We start from the raw sequence: 15,572 nt of genomic DNA, 5'->3' as shown, positions 1-15,572 counted from the left end.
TAGTAGTAGTAGTAGTAGTAGTAGTAGTAGTAGTAGTAGTAGTAGTATGGAGTGAAGTTGGAAACTTGGAAGGAAAAAAGAGAAAAACAAATGAGGAAGAAGTAGAAGCCTTGCTTTACTTATTTGTAAAATGGTGGTAGGGGAAAGGGTTGGACTGGATGACCTACAAGGTCTCTTCTGTCTTTAAATCTATAGTGATGACAGAGATAGAATTGGGAGAGAGACAAATTGTAATACAGACTTTCAGGAGTATAGGAACTTGGATCATTTCTGCCTGGTCCCATCATCTGGGATGTTCTGAAAGGGAAGGAGGTTTAAGGGTACCATGGAACTAGAATTTGCCCGTTTAGTTTCTGGACACTACTGGACACACCATTTTCACATTGCTATTCTCCTCTTGTAGCCCCTTGCCAAGTGCCCAGGGCTCTTCAGTCCTGTATTCTAGAATATGCAATTTTTTTATTGTTGTTTTTAGAAACTGTCTTTGAGTTGTCAATTTAAATCAAACTGCAATCACCTTTTATGTTGTTTTGGTTAAGGCATAGCACTTGGTTATTATAGGAAGAGGGCAAGGTTCAAATGAAAATGGTTCTAATTTCAAGTCACCTTACTGAGAATGCCAGGTGAAGTGACAAACAGGACAGAAGCAGTAAGTCTAGGAAATTGGAGAGGAAAGCTAAGGAGAAAAGGTACTGGTAGGTAGAGATATTTCAGGGTGGCACCTTTTGATAATGGAGAAGGATGATCAAGGGAGATAGGAATAAGATGGGGCTTTAATAGTCAATCTCATTTAATAATGAACAACCAATTTCCTTCTCAGTGTGCATTCATCAACACTCCTCCTCTAACTCCAAGGAATATTAATATCTTCACGATAAGGATGGAGGAAGCTGAGCTATAACTGACATTGAGTGTCACAGGATTAAAATGTATGAATGAAAACTATGTGATACAGTTAAAAGGGAGGTAGATTTAGAAGACCTAGGGGAAGACCAGCTGTGTGACCTTCAATAAAAAAAACCTAACCTTTCCAAAGCTGTTTCCTCATCTGTAAATGGAGATAATGCATATACTACTCTATCTCAGAGAGTTGTTAAAAGAAAAGCATTTTTAAACCTCAGAGTGCTACAGAAATGTGAGTGATGAGGACAAGGTGGGTTATTTGCTCTTGTAACCGAATAAATAATCAAAGGAGGAATTGCCACCTTTCCAGACCTAGTCAATTGTGAAATGTTCTTAACAGCTAATTAAATCCAGCCATTCTATAATGCATGTAAATATTAGAGTATCATGTTTTCCTTTACAACAAAGATTTCTAAGACACCCCACAATTTATGTTAAATTAGCCTGAAACCTATTGAGTTCAGCAAAAGGAAAGAAGAGAAGACAGAAAACTTGAGAGAGAAAAATATCCTTGAAGGGGAAAAGGGAAAGATTCATTACCATCTTGACTGTTTTCTTAAAATATTTATATAACACTTACATGCATGGAGTTCTACACTAGGTGTTGTATAAAAGTTGGGCAGAGATGTCTCACAGTTGCATAATTAAACTATAACAGAGAATCTAGGAAGCAAGTCACATCCACAAGGTGTGACCTACTACAAAGTGGGAAAGGCTCTCCCTAAGTAGATAATCTATTTTATGGGAAATATTCCAGGATTATGCCTCAGGAAGATTGAAAAGAATGACCATTCACCACCACGTGTAACATACAAAGTTTCCACTCAACTCTGTAATCCTTTGAGATATATGCATATATATGGATATATACACAATATATATACATACACATGTGTATACACATACATGTACATATATAGTACACACATACAGGTATACATACATACACATTTATATGCACACAAAGATACATACATACACATGTGTGTGTGTGTGTATATATATATATATATATATATGGTGCATATGTATGTATATATGTATGAATAGAGTACTAGGCCTGGAAGTCAGGAAGACCTGAATTCAAATCTGGCCTCAGACACTTACCTGCTGTGTTACCCTGGACAAGTCACTTAACCCTGTTGGCTTCAGTTCCTCATCTGTAAAATGAACTGGAAAAGGAAATGGCAAACCATCCCAGGATCTTTGCCAAGAAAACCACAAATGGGGTTATGAAGAGTTTGACACAACTGAAAAAACTGAACAATAGATAGCACAGTTGATAGAGCACCAGGCCTAGAGTTAGGAAGACCTGAGTTCAAATTTGGCCTCACACACTAACTAGCTGTGTGACCCTGGGCAAGTTCACTTCGATTTGGCTCAGTTTCCTCATCTGTACAAGGGGGATAGTTAAAAGCACCTACCTCCTAGGGTTGTTGTGAGAATCAAATGAAATAATAATTGTAAAACACTTAGCCCAGTGCCTGGCACATAATAAGTGCTATGTAAATGTTAGATATTATCATAAATTATCATTATTATTTTTTAATCAGGCCAGTAATTCATGGGTATAGGGAGCTTCCAATGAGTAACTTCTGTGTACCCAGATCAATACCTTCTCTGCAACTTATAGTTTTATTTAATTGCTTGAGGCACTGAGAGGTTAAGGTCCAAGGTCACACAGCCAGTATGTGTCAGAGGTGAGACTTGAACCAAGTATTCATGACTCCACCATCAACTCTCAAATCACCATGTTGCCTTTGGCTAATTTTGGCTGTACAAATAAAACTTGAGCCACCATAGAGTGTTTTCTCTGTCAACAAACCAGATAGGAAATGTAAATTAAAAGAAAGTACTTAATTAGGACAGAATAGCAGAGTAAATAGTAAGGGGAAATCAAGAGGCAAAATTATTCTGCATTCTGTCACCTCACTCCCACCCCAATCAATACATGAAGGTGTGGTTGAGGAAATGCTTGTCAGATAACTTACTCTCCTAGACAATAAAGGTCTGCATTGTGCCTGAAACACCTTTCATAGCTCCATCTCATAGAAACTAGCAATGCCGTGTTGATCTACTCTGTCTCTGCAATGGTATTCCTTTGAAGACATCATTTTTTCCCCTCTCCCAAGATGCTATTTATATCTGTCATTGACTGTTGTGGCAGCTTAATCTATGACTGTAATCTGCTGCTATGACTTGTTCTTCCTTAAAGGTGGTATTACTGATCTTTCATGAGATTGCTTTGGTCAATACACCTGAAAGCTAATCAGTATTTTCATCTCTTTTGTTATTCAGGTATCTCCCTACCCACCTGGGTCAGCTTACTCTGCCTCAGTAAAAAGTCTCCATACTACCTTCTAGGTTGGGTTGTGAAGAGTGAATTCTTTTCTTTTCTTTTCTTTTTTCTTTTTTATTTAAGTGAATGTTGCAAATTTTATTTTTTATTTTAAATTTTTTTCTCTTAATAGTATTTAAATTTTTTTCAATTACATGTAAAGATAGTTTTCAACATTCATTTTTGTACGACTTTGAATTCCAAATTTTTCTCCCTCTCTTCCTCCCCTCCCCTCTTCCCAAGACATGAAGCAATCTGATAAAGGCTATACATGTACAATCATGTTAAACATATTTCCATGTTGGTCATGTTGTGAAAGAAATTCAGAACAAAAGGGAAAAACCATAAGAAAGAAAAAACAAAAAATGTGAAAATAGTCTGCTTCAATCTGCATCAGACTCCATAGTTCTTTCTCTGGATGTAGATAGCATTTTTTCATCATAAGTCTTCTGGAATTGTCTTGGATCATTGTATTTCAGAGAAGAGCTAAGTCTATCATAGTTGATCATCACACAATGTTGCTGTTACTGTGTACAGTGTTCTGATTCTGCTTACTTCACTCAGCATCAGTTCATGTAAGTCTTTCCAGGTTTTTCTGAAATTTGCATGCTCATCATTTCTTATATCACAATAGTATTCCATTACATTCACATACCATAACTTGTTCGCCATTCCTCAGTTGATGGGCATCCTCTCAATTTCCAATTCTTTGCCACCACAAAAAGAGCTGCTATAAATATTTTTGTACATGGAGGTCCTTTCTCCTTGTTTATTATTTCTTTGGGATATAGACCTAGTGTTGCTGAAACAAAGAGTATGCACAGTTTTATAGCCCTTTGGGCATAGTTCCAAATTCCTCTCCAGAATGGTTGGATCAGTTCACAACTCCACCAACAATGCATTACTGTCCCAATTTTCTCACATCTTCTCCAACATTTAAGTGAATTTCTTTCAACTTCTGTCATGCCTCTGGCAGCTAATGACCAAGTTATGCAAGTTAACTTGCATATACCTTAATGAGGGGAAGGGTGGGTTGACCTCTGTGGATATATTCGCTATCTGCTCATGTAGTAGGAATGCACAGATCCATTTCTTCCACATAATCTGTCTAGTGCCATCTCTGAGGCACTAGAGTGCCTTCAAAATTGAACTTTGTTGTAGTCACCATTAAACTGGAGGGTTCAAGGCTTACTTGATGCTCTCTGCCATTATCATCTTCTGTCTTTTTATAGGCTTTCACACAGGTAGCATGAATTGTCAGGATCTTTAAATATTTAGTTCCAGATTTATGCCTGTACAAGGCATAGACATATGCACCTATGCCTTACTTTGCCAGTACCTTGAAATAGCTAGATTTGGTCCCAATCAGTGCTGAAATTCTGTAAATACTTTCTGGGTCTGGACATATCAGAGTCATAGTTTCCACTTTACCAATGACACCCAGGACTCGCCTAAGGATCTCTAGAAACATTATGACATAACTCAAATACAGGTAGTCCTCACTCAGCTCACTGAGATCTAGGAGCATCTATTGTCCTAGTGTAGGCAATAGACATATTTACTTTAAAGTGTCCATTATAAAACAACTGGCCTAAAATTGTCATTTGGCATCTACCAGCTAACACTGCAGGATATAGATGTATTTAGTAGAAACATTTGACACAGACCAATTAAAAAGAAAAAACCAGACCAATTGAGAAATACCATCTACATTTGTACTCCATTTGAAAAATGAAAACAGACCTCAGAAAGAAGGTCAGTCATACAATCAATTAGTAGTCAGTCAGTTAGCCAGGATTTATTTAGCACCTACTTTGTGCTAGGCTAGTGTAGTAAGTACTGGGAATACAAAGAAAGGAAAAAAAAAACAGTCCCTATTCCCAAGGAGCTCACAGTCAGGGAGAGAACTTGCAACTATGTACAAACAAAATATATACAGGACAAATTGGGAGTAATCTTAGAGGAAGTCATGAAGATTATGGAGAACTAGGAAAAGCTTTTTGCAGGAAGTAGGAGTTTAGCTGATATTTGAAGGAAGCCAGAGAAACTAGGAGGCTGAGACAAGGAGAGAGAGCTTTCTAGGCATGGGGAACAGTCAGTAGAAGTTCTAGGAGTCAAGAGATAGAGTATTTTGTAGAAGGAACAACATGAAGGCCAGTCTTACTGAATTAGAGAGTATATGGAGGGGAGTAAGGTGTAAGAAATACTACAAAGGGTAGGATGGGGCCAGGTTATGAAGGGCTTTAAGAACCAAACAGATAATTTTATATTTGATCTTGGAGATAATAGGGAGTCACTGGACTTTTTTGAATAGGAGAAAGAGGAGGGTGATATGATTAGATCTGCACTTTATGAAGATCAATTTCATGACTCAGTGAAAGATGGATTGGCATGGAGAGAGGCAAGGAGATCAACTAGTAGGCTATTGCAATTGTCCAGGTGTGAGGTGATGAAGGCCAATTTATTCCAGGATGGTTTCAGTGTCAAAGGAAAGATTTATGGCCTTTGGAGAGAATAGGAGTGGTGCTTCCCACTACCCAATGAACATTCTCATAGCTGCTCACACCCTACACATCCTGGTGATGCTCAACACCTTTAAGTCATCATCTAAATCCCATTTCCCATTCCCCCATCAACTGATTTCTTATTCTCATCCCTCTCAACCTTCCATCTCAAAATCCTAACCAAGCACCATCCAAAATCCTTCATAAGCTAGCCATCTCCTACCTTTCCAGTCTTCTTGTACTTTGCTCTCCACCACATACTCTTTGGTTCAGTGACACTGGTTTCCTTGTTATTTCACAAACAAGACACTCCATCTATCTCTTGGATCCAGGAATTTTCTCTGGTTATCCCCCATGCCTGGAATGTTTTCCCTCCTTATCTTTACCTTCCCTGGTTTCCTTCAAGTCCCAACTAAAATCCTATCTTCCCAACTCCTCTCAAGTCTAGTCCCTTCCCTCTCTTAATTATCTCCTATTTATACTGTAGCTTGTTTGTACATATTGTTTTTTTTTGTTATATTCCCCCATTAGACTGTGAGTTCCTTGGGATAGGTCTGTCTTTTGCCTCTTTTAATATCCCCATCACTTAGCAGAGTGCCTTGAACATAGTAGGTGTTTAATAAAAGTTTATTGACTGATTATCAGAAAGGGGCATGTATGAAAAATGTTATAAAGATGAGAACAACAGGACTAGACCACTGATTGAATGTGAAACAGAGGTAAAGAAAGATATGGTGGCAAAAGGCACTCTAAGTGCTGTGAAATGAGGAATAGGGAAGAAGAAAGAGCTCTCTGAGATTTTCTTTTAGTCACTAACTTCTGCACCGTGTAAACTATATAACTTATTCTTGGATCCTGGCACCTAAATCAGTACTCAGTATGGGAGGTAAGAGAGAGTGAGTAATCAAGAATGACACTTAGGTTGTGAGGTTGGGTAAATGGGCCCTTGATGGGGAACTGGAGATGCGAGACTGGAGATCGGGAGAGAACTCAGGGATAGACAAGAGTATCTGAGAGTCACATGCATAGAAATGACTGTTGAGACATGGGAGTAGATGAGATCACCAAGTGAAATAATACAGAGGGAGAAGAGAAGGCAGCCCAGGAGTGAGCCTTGGGACACCGTCACTGCTAGCAGGTGTGACCTAGATGAATATCCAGCAAAGGAGACAGAGAAAGAGCAGACAGGTGAGAGGAGAGCCAGGTGAGAGCAATGTCATGGAAACCGAGAGAGAAGAAGAGGATGATCCACAGTATTGTAGGCATAGGTTGGTTTACAAACAAATGATGAGGACCTAGAAAAAAACCATTAGATTTGATAATTAAGAGGTGGTGGTAACTGTGGAGATAGGTCTGATGAGGTCAGAAGCCAAACTGCAAAGAGTTAAGAAAAGAGTGAGAGGAAAGGAAGTGAAGGCACCTATTGCAGACAGCCAGCCTTCTGGGGAGGTTAGTCACAAAAGGGAGGAGCAGTAGGGGACAATAGCTAGTGGGGATGGGCGGATCAAGGGAATGTTTTTGAGGATAGTGAAGAGCTGTAGGCAGTAGCGAAGCAATCAGCACAGAGGGAGTGATTCAACGTTAGTAAGAGGGGAGCATTTATAGAGGGGACAATCCGCTGGCAAAGACAAGATGGAATGGGATCACTTGTACATGTAGAGGGGTTTGCTTTGGCAAGGAAAATGGCCACTTATTCATGTGGAACAGAGGTAAAGGACGAGAGAGCAGCAAAAAGTGTTTGAGTGACGTGGGATGAAGAATAGGGGAAAAGAGGGAACTCTGAGATTTTCCTTTAGTTATTAGATTCTGTATTATGTAAACTATATAACTTATACCTAGATCCTGGCACCTAAATCATTGGGAAGTTATACTTTCCAAGATAAAGAACCTGCAACATCTAACAGTCTTTGGGAAGATGAATGAGTTGGGTACTATTACAGAAATCCAAGACAAATGTTGCAAGCTCTACCTTAACCCTTCCTTCGTGCCAAAGGGAAGTTCTAGGATAATTTGCAAGGCTAGTGTTAGTTTCAAGAGACATGATGGGAATTAAAATATTTTCTTACCTTAACCCAAATATCAGACAGGTAAGGGGTAATTGTTGCTGAGGCACAAGCAAAGCAATTAAAGACAGTCTTGACCTAATAGCTTTTGGTTAGTGGGTAGGTACGGATATGGATCTGACTCACAGAAGAGGTAAAATAGCTCTGGACACTGCCATATGGGATAGAGACCACATAGCCCACATAATTTATCCACAAACCAGTAGATGGTTACACAGAGGGGAAGACAGCCTAGCAGATAGCACTAACAAATAGAAGTATAGCAGAGAAAGCACCTTGGTGGAGAGAGCCTGACAGATGACTTTGCCAGAACAGCTGATGATCAAAGTTATGAGTGGGGAATCTGTGGCATCAAGGCCACATATGGCCCTCTAGGTCTACAAGTACAGCCCTTTGGCTACAGTTTGGACTCAGTCAAAGGGCCCCACTTGAGGACCTAGAAGGCCACATGGCCTTAAGGCCCCAGTTTCCCCACTCCTGATCTAAGTACTTCTATGTATGAGGAAGCCTCAAGTGACAGTGTTAGAAGCAAAGAAATATTCCAGCTGTAACACAGTCCTAGGAGTGTGAGTTGGCTAGGGTATGTGTATTCTCTCTTATATGTGTTTCTTGGCTACATAAGTTTCCTGGATGCATGTGTTCCCACTCCCATGTGAGTTTCCTGTGTGTGTTTCCTCTCTCATACATGTCCTCTGGCTATGTATGTTTCCTATTCATATTCTTTTTTCCACTAGTGGTATAAGAATCAGTGGGACGATGTGCTTCTATGTATAGGGGTGTGGGAGTTTGTCATGGTTTTTTACCTTACTCTTCTGTTTTAATTAAATATCTGTGCTTTGCATTATTGTGTGCTTTGGTCTGGCAAAAGAGAAACATTGGTTAGAGGGGTGGACTGTGGTTTTAAGTACATGTTGACCCAAAGCTTTTCTTCAGTCTGGGTACAGCTTTCAGGATGCCGTAAGTGGTGGTGAGGGAGGGAATGAGCTATAAATCTAAAATGTATCCTGAAAGCTAACAAGATGAATTGGGCTTTGATAGATAGGAATTTAATAAGACTTTTATTTCTTGTTCTAGGTTTTTCAGTCATGTTAAGTTAAAAGTAGATGTTAAGGGCAATCTAATCCTAAATACAGGGCAACTGGGTGGCACAGTGGATAGAATGCCAGGCCTGGAGTTAGGAAGACCTGAGTTCAAATCTGGCCCCAGACAAGTACTACCTGTGTAACCCTGGGCAAGTCAGTTAACCCTGGTTGTCTCCGTTTCTCATCTGTAAAATGAGCTGGAGAAGAAAATGGCAAACCACTCTAGTATCTTTGCCAAGAAAACCCCAAATGGGGTCAGAAGAATTGGACAGGACTGAACAACAATCCTAAAAAATGGCTGGAGGAAAGCAGTTAGGGTAGTCCCACCAGGATGCAAATAGCTTGTTATAATTCAATCTGGGCTTTCTGAGAAAATGATTTCCATTTCTTTGGCTGACTCTAAATTAACCTTGCAAATGACTAGACCTACCAATGAGTGTAGTCATCCCACAAAATCTATATATATCTTTTTCGCCAGCTTTTAATAATAAAAGCCTACTCATACACCTTGTTTCTCTCAATACCACACCCTACTCTAATACACAGTTCCTTCAAGGGTCATCTCCCCTGAGGTAGGTAAGATAGCTAGCATTTTATTTCAACTTTTAATGACCCTCAATCCAATTTCCTAGAACTTATTTCAAAATTTGAATTTGACCCCTAGTTGACAAATGCCTCAATTTTCCATTATTACTATAAAGAAAGGATAACAATAACAACACGAAATAACAACTTTTATTTATACAGTACTTTAAGGTTTTGCAAATAATTCTCTACACAAAGGGTAGTAGGTGGCACGGTGAATAGAGTGCTAGGCCTTGAATTAGGAAGACTCATCTTCCTGAATTCAAACCTGGCCTCTGACACTTACTGACCCTGGGCAAATCATTTAACCCTGTTTGCCTCAGTTTCCTCTTCTGTAAAATGAGCTCCAGGATCTTTGCCAAGAAAACCCCAAATGGGGTCATGAAGAGTCAGACATGATTGAAATGACTGAACAACAACAACTCCACACAAAAATCCTGTGAAGTCAGTAATATGATTATTATCCCCATTTGACAAATAAGGAAGCTCGGGTTCTGAGGAGTTAAGTGACCTGACAGTGATTTGTGGTGGGATTTGAATTCAGGTAACCTTGTTCCAAATTCAATTGTCCTACATGATTCCTATAAAAATCACAAGTAGAAGTGAATTTAAAGATTGCTTTTTTTTTTTTAACTTACAGAATCTGACTCATGCAGTCCGAAGAGGAATATATCCCCTAGGAAATGCAACAGAGCTTGACCGTAACAATTGGGATTTTAGCAACTCTTTTTTCTTTGTGGGCTCCATTGTATCCACAATAGGTGGGTATTATTACACTTACTTTCCAACCATTTTTCTGAGATTTTTCTTAAGACTATAGGATCATAGGTTCAAAGCTATAAAGGACTTTAGAGTACCTATAATCCAACCTTCTTACATTATAAATCAGGAAACTCAAATCAAGTAAATTCCTCAAGGTCATGCAGGTAGTAAGTGACAAAGGCTTAATTTGATTCCAAATCATCTGTCTTAAATTTGGTGTTCTTACATGGGAATACTACCTGATTTAACTTTACCCTAGAAATCCTAAGGATAGATTTTTGAGAAAAGCTGGAGTGAACAGAAATATCCAATTTTTCTAGTGACCATAGTGACAGTAATTCATACAACCTGTAAGGTTCTATCAAAAAATAATTGCTTGAGTGAGAAACTATTGTCAACAACAATGATAAAAAAAAAATAACTAGGAAATGGAAATGATATCCGAACAAAAGTTAGTCCCCCAAAATGACAAATTAAACATTTCTTTTAGTCATTAATATGTAATTCACGAAAACAAATACTTGCATCTAATTCCTTGTGACATCATAATAGCAATTTTTTAAAATTGAGGATCTGTAATTTCATCAGTGAAGAAGAACTACCAGTATGAAAAGTCTCCTCATCCCTACCTACAGGAAGTGTGTTTGTTACTTGTAGTCTTAAAGAATTACTTGGAGGGTACTGAGAAGGTGAATGACTTACCCATGGACACATAGTTAGTGCAGAACTTCAACCCAGGCTTTTCTGACTTCAACCTTAGCATTTTTTTGTCATTCTTTTTTTTTTTTTAGGCAATTGGGGTTAAGTGACTTGCCCAAGGTCACACAGCTAGTAAGTGTCAACTGTTTGATCTGAGGCCGGATTTGAACTCAGGACCTCCTGACTTTAGGGCCGGTGCTCTATCCACTGCGCCACCTAGCTGCCCCTCAATCTTAGCATTTTGATTTAACCAAAGATTAACTAGAGTCAGTTCTCTGCCAAACTTCAACAATATTTTTGACTGATTTAATATATGATTCGACAAAAGATTATGAGATATTTTTAGCTGTTTAGAAAACATTAAGATGCCAATAGAATGAAAGGGAAAAGATGTTATCTTATGTCATCTTTACACAAGAATAAAGGAATTACTGACTGGAACAGAATGGGTAAAGTGTGTCATATATAAAGAGTAAACATGAGATTCAAATGGAAACTAATTTCTTATTTGCTTTTGTTAAAAAACAAACAAAAAAAAATCTGTTGTGAGTTGGCTGTGACAACCAGCCACTGAGATCCCTATGAAAAGAACATGGCTATACTTGAGCAAGTTAGCCAGAATGTAAAATCCATGAAAAGCTTTGGAAAAATAGTGATATATGAAAACATTAAAGTGCATTATATTATTCCCAAACACTCAAGATAAATTTTCCCCTAGGGACACTGATGGCAGAAAATGAATTCTTAAAAGGGAGGGAACTGAGGGACTTTAGCTCTTTAAGTCAATAAATTCAAGGGAAAAAATAGCATTTGGAGCAATTTTCCCACAAGCAATGCCAAATCCACAGTTCAGAGAAAAGAGCTTTCAGTTAGTCATGTAACATGTGAGATAACAATCAGTCCCTAAGGCTATAGTATGACAAGAAGTGACCACAAAGTAAAAATGGAATTGATTTCCAGGAATAGGGATCTCCGGATTCAATTGTAATAGGCGGTTCTGTTCAAGCTTGAATTTTTATTAGCCTTTTAGATATTATCTGGATTTTTGTTGATGTTCAGTCATTTCATTCATGTCCAACTCTTTGTGACCTCATTTGGGGTTTTCTTGGCAAAGATGCTGGAGTCATTTGCCGTTTCCTTCTCCAGCTCATCTTACAGATGTGGAAACTGAGGCAAACAGGTTAAGTGACTTGTCCAGGGTCAGACAGCTAGTAGATATCTGAGACTGCGTTTGAGCCCCGGTTTTCCTGAGTCCAAGTCCTATCTGCCACCTACCTGCCCCTTTAATTAAGTGTACAAGGCTTATATATTGTGGATATAAACACAAAAAACGAAATTCTCCCTTCCTCAAAGAGCTTATAACCTAATAAAATATGTGCACAAATAATTACAAGGCAGGAGATGATAAGGGAAGAATGGAGTTCTAGATAAAGTTCTATAAGAACATTCAATGAGAGAGGAACTATGTGTGATTCATGTGAGCACAGATAAGCACAGGCAAAAAATGTTCCAGACTACAGTAAGCCCTAAGAAATTAACTGTCCCAACAGCATTTTCCTTTTTGTACCTGAGAAGGCCAAATGATCTTCCATTAGATAATTTTAGCTTGGAAAATATGCCAGGCAGGGTATTTCAGGGAATTTTGAAATTTGGTTTATTTTCTCAGTCTTTACTATACAGTACATGTACAGTCTGTACATGTTAAAATAACAATGTTTGTTCAATAATAGTCAAACCTAACGGAATCACAGATTTGTAGCAGCAAATAGGCTGAAAGGACATTCAATTTGTCACTTTTTTTAAAAACCAGGTTATGGGACTCTATCTCCCAAGACAGCTGGTGGACAGATTTTCTGTGTCATCTTTGCTTTGTTTGGAATTCCTTTAAATCTCATCTTCCTGCACCGAGTGGGTAAGACACTTTCCCTGTTATGTGAAAAACTTGGAAAATGCCTTCAGAGTCAAGGAATGAAACAGGTAATGATTATTCAGTATTGCGATGCATGTTTGTTATCTGTAATCTGCTTTCTTCAAAGAAATGTAAGCTGGGGCCAAGGTACTTATTCAGAATAGGTACTCAAGGTACCTAATATAGTAGGTATTGTATTAATTTAGAAAAATCAAGCCTGAGAAGGTATTACAAAATATAATAGGTTCATCGATGATATTAATGTTTGCAAATCTAGTATTCCAGAAGTTAATGATTCCTTTTAGGTCCTTAGCCTGCAGTTAGATAACAGGTATCTAAGGAATGGTCTGAGGATCACTTCATAGCAGAAGCCCATAGAATTCAACTACAGGCATTTTTAAAGGAATGAGATTAGTATGTTTTATTCCAATATGCTTTTTAATGAAAATATCTAAATATAAACATTAAATAGAAAAAAGTTATAAAGAGATCTAGAAACTAGTTTTTAAAAAAACATTGGAGGTAAGTAGCTACTATGATAGTCATGTAGAAGGATAGAACATTTATTTAAAGTGGCAAATTGTCAGGAACTTACATAGTGCTCTCTGTGTCTCACCATTTGAAACATGAACACATTATTGTGGAGAAGGGAGAGATAATAATAAATACAAACCTACCATCAATTGAAGTAAGCTTAATTTTGGGGGCTAAAATCAAATTTGGTACCTTTCTCACTAATCCTTAATTCCTATTCAATACTCCTACTAAAAACTATTGTTAAAATTCACACTTGTACTGAATTATTTTAAGATTTATCAAGTACTTTCTTCACAACAGCCCTGGTGAATTGGGTAATGTATTATCATTCCTTCTTTACAAATGAGGAAATTGAAACTCAAAGAGTTTGTAACTCCTAGTGAATAAGTGTTACACTTGGTGCTCAAGTCTGACCCCCTGGACTATGAAACCAATATCTAGTTCTAATTTTTCTCCTGACCTCCAGTCCTACCTTTTGGATACCCCAATTGCCTTTTGGTCATCTCAAATTAAATGTCCTGTAGGCATCTCAAACTCAAGTCCAAAACAGAACTTATCTTTTTCCCGAAACCCTCTCCTCTTCTCAACTTTCCTATTTACTGTAAAGGGCATTATCATCATCCTCCCAGGCATCCTGATTCCCAATCTCAGTTTCATCCTCAGTGCATCATTCACAATCACCCTTTATGTCCAATCTATTGTCAAATCTTATCATTTTTATCTTCATGACATCTCCCATATACATTCCCTTTACTCCACTCACCTCTTGGACTATTGCAGTAATCTTTTAATTGGTCTCCCTATCTTAAGTCTTTCCCCATTCTCATTCATCTGTCACTCAGCTGCCAAAGAAATCTTCCTAAAGTCCAAGTATAACTGTTACCTACCCCTCACCCCCACCCCAATAAACTTTAATGGCCCCTAATTACTTCCAGGATCAAATATATGGCTCTGTTTGGCCCTTCACAACCTGGTCCCCTCCTACCTTCCTAGTCTTCTTATACTTTATTCCTCAGAGGAAGACAAACAACACAAAACAAACACCCCCAAGCCCATTTCTCAGGGCCAAGGTAAAAGAGAAGTAAGTAGAAGAAGTGTGCCTTCCCTCTGACCAGTTCAGTTCGTGGCATGGATGCTGGACAGAGCATATAGGAGTCACAAAAGATTCAAAAAGAGGTAGCCAAAAGATAACAGAGGCATTTCCAGAAAATGATGAATGGCTCAGTCTTGCCAGTTTTAAAGATGGAGGAGGCCAACCAAGGGGACTACCTCATCCATGTGGCAAGGGATCCATAAGGCTCCATGCCTGGCAAACTTGGCAGGCTCAAAACATTCCCAGAGAAGCCCAGGTCTGGAATATTCTCCATCCTCTGATTCTGGGCTTCCCTGGCTTCCTTCAAGACTCAGCTCAAAATCCACCCCTGCAGGAGGTCTTTACTGATCCCCTCCTCCCTACTGCTAATCCCTTCCCCTCAGATGATCCTCCATTTCCACTGTGTATATTAGTATGTGCATAATTGTACATTGTTGCATTCATTTGGATGTGAGCTCTTTGAGAAGAGGAGCCATGTTTTTTTTCCCTTTCCTTTCTTGGTATCTTCAGCACTCAGTACAATGACCAACATGTAGTAAGTCCTTAATAAAATGCTTATGATTGACTGACTATACAGCAGGTCCTCCAACTCGTATTCTTATTTAATTCAATTCATTCAGCAATTATTAATTATCTACTTTGTGCCTGGGAATATACTAGGCCCTGGGGATTTGAACCCCTCTGATCCAGGGGGGTAGTAGTACCCTTGGGTTGAATAAAAATAAGGGGATGGTGAAAGCATATGGAAAAAAGAAAAGATAAGAAAAATTTTTAAAAATCATTAGTACATGTTTAATTTGTTATGTAACAGAGTTAAAGTCATAGAGATTACATTATTTTCCAATTAAACACACAAAATGCAAGTTGTAATCAATCAGAGGTCAAGTCTGCTGACAGGTCTTAACAAGCAAGTGTTGGCAGGTGAGCATGCTGTTGGGAAGTCCAGCAGGAATATGTGCATGTAATGACTTGTTTATAATACGATACTATACAGTTACATGATGCAATATTGCATCATCAAAATTTCAATGCAGTAAAAAAACCCACAGATTTATAATAAATTATTAAGTGTAAAATGCCTCATTTAAATATATATA

General features: G+C 38.3%; 1 protein-coding gene across 1 annotated transcript in view; it reads left to right on the top strand.

Moving 5' to 3' along the window:
• Positions 1-15,572, top strand: part of LOC114028624 (potassium channel subfamily K member 16-like) — a 37,548-nt gene that overhangs the window by 375 nt on the left and 21,601 nt on the right. The window contains exons 2-3 of the mRNA XM_027842886.1: positions 10,116-10,236; positions 12,747-12,913. Of these exons, the coding sequence (XP_027698687.1) occupies positions 10,116-10,236; positions 12,747-12,913 (288 nt within the window). The remainder of the gene's footprint in view (positions 1-10,115; positions 10,237-12,746; positions 12,914-15,572) is intronic.

The sequence above is a fragment of the Vombatus ursinus genome, unplaced genomic scaffold, assembly GCF_900497805.2.
Source record: "Vombatus ursinus unplaced genomic scaffold, bare-nosed wombat genome assembly UNPS02014893.1, whole genome shotgun sequence".
In the NCBI taxonomy this organism is placed as follows: domain Eukaryota; kingdom Metazoa; phylum Chordata; class Mammalia; order Diprotodontia; family Vombatidae; genus Vombatus; species Vombatus ursinus.
Note: the sequence above shows the minus strand (reverse complement) of the source record. Positions and strands in the feature narration are given on the sequence as shown.